The following is a 5850-nucleotide window of genomic DNA, read 5'->3' as shown; positions in this document are numbered from 1 at the left end:
CAAAGAGTTCAACTCTTGCCTCGGCTTTGTCCCTATCTTTATACTTATTTTTGGCGTCTCTATTCACAAAATTCTTCCAACATTTTTCACTTCACTACTCACGGGTAGGATCCACTTTTCTCTCTAACGGTCAAAAAATCAATTCTTATAATCATTACCGAACATGCCCTATATAAGATATAACCCGTAAGGTGTAAAACGGTCTAAGTGATCACTTAACATATTGGGCTTAATCATGATATCATTATGAGCCATACATCTATGCCGTAAAATTTGCAATCAAATGGGAAGCCATATTTTAGAATTAATCTAACATGTGGTTCTCTGGAATGTGCTCTTATCACTGGTCGTCCAGTAGCGATTCAACCAATTGATGCCCTAGTAGATGCTTGGCTCCCGGGAACTGAAGGCCAAGGTGTCGCTGATGTTTTATTCGGGAACCACTGTTTTACAGGCATGCTTCCAATTAATGCTGGAGATTTACATTATGACCCATTATTCACTTTTGGATATGGACTAACCACAGAAACCAGAAATTCCATATTGGAGGATAATGATCTATCAGCTTATCTATTCTTTCACATTTGGGATAATAGTGTCCCATGATTTGTGTTTTAGTTAGAAAATATATAAATGAAGTAAAAGAATGAAGAAATATTTAAGTTTTATCTGAATTTGTTTATCTTGAGATAGTTTTAAGTTTTAGACAAGATAATTTAGCCTCTGGTTGACAACACATTATTTGAAAACTTTTTTTTTCTTCGCACCCATTTTCAATCACACATTCAAACAATAAAATATTCTATATGTGAACTCAAAACTTTTTCTTATTTTTTAACCTCACGTTCTCCTAAAAATCACTATTCAAAATATTGTATTTTCCAAATAATGGTCTTGAGACAGGGGCTTAACATATCACAACACACGCAACCTAATTCTAGTCTCATCAAGAGCCAACCCAGAAGCAAGAGAAAGATGCAAACATTTTCCCTCCGTTTTTGTAAGTAGCATGCCAATAGCAATACACGAATGAAATGCGAGAGAGAGTACTTTATTGTAGCATTAGATATACAACGTATAAAACAGCCAGACAGTTTTTAAACGATTTATATACATTATCAGTGAGTACTAAGCTACCTCAGCTGCAGCAGCTGCCACGTCTTGAGCATTATCCTCTGAATCTTTGGTCATATTAGTATGAACATGGTTCTAATCCTCAGCTTCCTTTATCAGCCTCAAGATGTCAGCTTTTTTTTCCAGAAGAGCTTCCATTTTAGCATTGATCTTCTCTAACTTCTTCTTCAACTTGTTGAGATCTTTGGCATTGTTCTTCTCTTCGAGCTTATGTTTCTTTTCGTCCTTCATTTCCTTGTCTTTTTCTTTCTTGCACTTCTCTCCCTTTTCTTTGTTTTTATCCGCAGCTTCAACATCTGATGTTTCCCCATTTCCATCTATTTTAATCTCCCTAGACGTGGCTTTAGTTTTAACCGCATCTTCATCTTTCTCATCCTTGTTCTCGTGTTTCTTCTCTTTCTTGTCCTTGTGTTTCTTCTTCCCCTCTTTTTCATCTCCAGTTTCCTTGCTGGATTCTCCTTGTGACTCCTCATATGAAACTGTCTTTTCTTTATCCTTCTTGTCTTTCTTGTCCTTGCATTTCTTTTCCTTACCTTTTTTCTTTTCTTTTTCTTCTTTAACTGCCTTGCCTTCACACTTCTCTCCCTTGGATTCCTCATTCGATTTTTCCTCTAAATCCCTTCTTCCTTTTCCTCCCATCAATTTGTCCTCCTTGTCTTTCTTCTCCTTATCTTTCTTCTTTACCTTCCCTTCACTTTCTTTTCCCTCATCCTTCTCTCCATCCTCGTTGAATTCTCCTTCAAACTCATCTGCATCTTTGGATTTCTTCTCTTTATTGTCTTTCTTCTTAGCATCATCTTTTTCCTCCTTGTGATTCTCATTTTTCTTCTCTTCTTTATCATCATGCACCTCTTCGCTTTCAGCATTACGCTTATCCTTTTCCTTGACACTGACACCTTTCTCTCCATGCTTCAGTTCTTTCTCTTCTACGCCACTCTCCTTCTCTTCAACAATTTTGTCCTTTTTATCTCCCTTGCATTTGTCCTTATTTTTCTTCTTTTCTTTTTCCTTATCTTTGTCATTTTTCTTCTCTTTCTTCCTATGTTCTTTGGACTTCTCTTCATCGCTACAATCCTCACACGTCTCCTGTTTCTTCTTCTTCTTCTTTCCCTCCTTTTCTTCCTTTATTTTATGCTCTTTGTTGTTGGAATCTCCATCTTTCTCTTTACTCTTCGATTTCTTTTCATCATCCTCGTGTTTCTCTTTGTCTTTCTTGTGAATTGGCTTTTCCATCTCTACTGACTTGGTATTTAGTTCTAGTTCCACCTTCGCCTGTTCTTCTACTTCATCAGGCTTCTTAATATCATTCACAACTTCGAGATGAAGCTTTTCCTTCTCCACCTTCTCTTCGTTTTTAAGGACTTTATCAGATTTGTCTTCCATCACCAGATTTTCCTTCGAAGCAACCTGATAAAAAGCCAGAGATGTAACATCTGAAAATCGGAACCAGATTGTATAATACAAAGTTGATCACAATGTAGGAGCAGGCATAATCCGGTTCGGTAAATGTATAGCAAGAACTCGACTGAAATGTGCAAAATTTAGAAGTCGGACTGTTCTCAATAGAAGAGCAAAATCAAACAAACAGGTTCTTTTATAATTAGAGATTCTAAAATGTTAGATTAAGCGTAGGGCGTACATAGAATCATTTAACCAACCTTGACATAATTTAAAAAATTGAAAAAATAAAATACTACTCAGAAGAAAACTGATCCAGTAACCTGTTGATTCTCGGTTCAGAAAAGATCAATTATATGTAAGTTGTTCATGATACTAACATATCTTAGAAATGAATGAAGAAGTAACAATACAAGCAGTAGATGCATAAGGAGAATTATCAGTGTCACCATGTGATCATATTGTAAATAATGAATCCAAGTTGAGAAATTCAAGCGACAGAAAGTCATCTTTTACTACAGAGACAAAATTTTCAAATTGTCATGGAATATGCCAAGTGGATTTGGAATTACCAAGAATTGCAACTCATAATTTACAGAAACAACAAATCAAAAGAGCAATACATGATGAATTGGACAACTAAAAATCAAAGTATTCGTAAAACAAAAATTACTCTCTTTTCCTACAATATCATCACTTCGTAAGCCTTTCGTGCGATTTTTCCACATTTATCAACAAGACCATTGCCCATATGGGGTTTCCTTTAGAGGATTTGTCAAAAATAAACTTTTTTAGGTTAATAACATTTTCAAGAACATGCTCCCACAATTGTTGTGCAAGCCGAATTCAGGAAATCGTCTGTAAAATCTAACAAACGAAACTGCATCGGAAGTTTTGAGAAATAAACTGCTGATAGTCATAACAGATGAACAATTTCTAGAACTGCAATAATTATTTCAATCTAATTAACCTATATAAGTAACCATAAAAGAAATCAAATCTACACCTTTTGAGTTCTTAAAATTCAATAGATTTCCAATTTTGGAAATTCCCACTGTAATCATTTATCTTGAATCAGTCAACACATCAACACAACCCTATTTTCATACTTCCCTAAACATTATCTGAAAAATTTCCAAGCCAATCAATAAACCCGAACAATTTTCAGCACAAACAGATCGTCCCATTTCTTAAAAAGAAGAAAGATTGAACATCAAAGCATATAATCTTTAAAATATTCTGGTAAGAACAAGATCACAAGCCACTAATCTCGGTGATAACATGGGAAAAAAAGAGCTAATCAAATATCAAAATTCGATTATTTTTAACAAAACCCAGTAGGAAATTACCTGAAATAAATAAAGAACTAGAGTAAGACCTCTGTATATATGCACCTAAGCTTCAAGAAGCTTTTGCCCAGATGAGTAACAATCCCGTGGTTCTGGATTTACTTAGAAAATGGAATAGAATACTGATCATCGACGTATTCCGAATTGGGCTAATTATAGAAAATCGGGACAGGAGAATAGTTAATACATGACACCTTGCAAGTTGCAACTTTCACCACCAATCTGTCAAAACTCATAGATGTGACTTTCCATTTGTTTGGTGTGATGGTTTAAATACTTACTTCCTCGCTAAGGAAAAAAATAGTTGAGATTTCAGCTGTTTCTTTGGCTGTCCCTACTCGCTCCACATTCAGTGATACAATTGTTAGTGTACAAACTGATGGTATGTATTATAAGTAGGATAATTAACACGTCTTTACATTTTAATATTATTATATAGAACGTCATTATTTTTCATTTTTTGATATTTTCATATTTAATTACACTTTTGATTGTGCAAATAGTCCTTTCATCCATTTTCCATTAATTTCTCCGTTAATCAACCCAAAAAAATCAATTTGACCACATTTTTAAAAGCGGAATGGATTTACTAGTTACTACGTTAAACTATTAAAATAATTAAATTTTAGAACTAAAAACAAAAAAAACAAAAAATGATTTTCTTCTTTATCACCCTGAGGCCACCCACGCACAAACCAACCCAAATCAAAATCATTCAGCCCATCTGTCACCACTAGCGCCAACATAAATCACTTTCAATGGTCGGCATTAACACCCACCGACGTAAATCAATCCACCCATTTCTCAGGTATCATGTGCAGTAGACCATGTGCAATCTGGGAACGTTGCCCTTCAGAAGGCAAAGAGTTACAAAAGAACTCCAGGAAATGAATATGCTTTGCTATCCTCATTCTTCTCATTCTTGTTGCAGTTATTGTAGTGGGTTTACTCAAGCAATGGAAGAGTGACAAGGGTGCTTAGTTCTTCACCACAAAGTGAAATGTACAAATGTTAAGGGCGTGCCTCAAAATTAGGTTTTGGATTCTTCAAGATTGTATATGAGATTTGGAAAATCAATTGAATCCAAAATTAAGGAAATAAAATCTGGGCTCCGATTTTTTTTTTCTTTTTACATGATTTTCCTTAATTGTAATTTAATTTCTTACATTTTAGGACTCTATTAAGGTTATGGACATGGCCTATAAATTAAAGGCTCCTCTGTCAGTTTTATAAAAGCTTTTTTGCTATTCAGCTGTAGTCTCTCCATATTGTCGAATTTAATAAAATTTATCGTTCCTCTACTTAGTTTCTCTTTTTCTACTTTACTTTAATATTGTTTTCGTGGTGCGATCTTGAATATTTCATTACTGCCATTAAATCTCAATCTTGCATCGCCTTTGGGATCAACAAGTGGTATCAGAGCACGGGTTGCAAGTTCTTCGTGATTTGGTTGAGATTTTTCAAGGATAAATTCGTTCAAGTATGAAATTTCGATATTGAATCGCAATACAAGATTTTCACTGTGGCAAGTAAATGTGAGGTATGTTGACGCAGATGGATCTTAACGAAGCTTTGTTGGGTTTTGAGAGGATGCCAGCAAATTTATCTATTGAGGAGAAATAACGGTGGGATCGAAAGGCTCTAGTGCAGATTCATCTTCACTTATCCAACAATATTCTGCAGGATGTTTTGAAGGAGAAAACGATGGCTACTTTGTGGCTCAAGCTGGAGCAGTTGTGTATGATAAGAGTCTGACGAGCAAACCGATTCTAAAGCAGAAGATGTATTCCCATTGTATAGCGGAAGGAGGGTCACCGCCGGACCATCTTGTTGTGTTCAAGGAGATTGTTGCAGGTTTGGAGACGTTGGAGGTAAAATATAATGAAGAGGATCTGACATTGATCCTGTTGTGTTCGCTATCCAGTTCTTTTTCATCGTTTCGTGATACTATATTGTAAAGTCGGGACAC

The 5850-nt window shown here is 35.3% G+C and overlaps 1 protein-coding gene across 1 annotated transcript; it reads right to left on the bottom strand.

The window, feature by feature from the left end:
* Positions 1-970: 970 nt before the first annotated feature.
* LOC111378801 (cylicin-2-like) lies at positions 971-4160 on the bottom strand. Its single transcript, XM_023002055.1, has 2 exons — positions 3882-4160; positions 971-2541 (listed from the first exon to the last, which is right to left on the bottom strand). Exon 2 carries the CDS (start codon positions 2515-2517, stop codon positions 1210-1212), a length of 1308 nt encoding a protein of 435 aa, XP_022857823.1. The 5' UTR covers positions 2518-2541; positions 3882-4160; the 3' UTR covers positions 971-1209.
* Positions 4161-5850: the final 1690 nt, after the last annotated feature.

Source organism: Olea europaea, unplaced genomic scaffold (assembly GCF_002742605.1).
Source record: "Olea europaea var. sylvestris unplaced genomic scaffold, O_europaea_v1 scaffold187, whole genome shotgun sequence".
NCBI classification, from domain to species: domain Eukaryota; kingdom Viridiplantae; phylum Streptophyta; class Magnoliopsida; order Lamiales; family Oleaceae; genus Olea; species Olea europaea.
The sequence above is the reverse complement of the archived record's forward strand: the minus strand, read 5'-3'. Positions and strand labels throughout refer to the sequence as shown.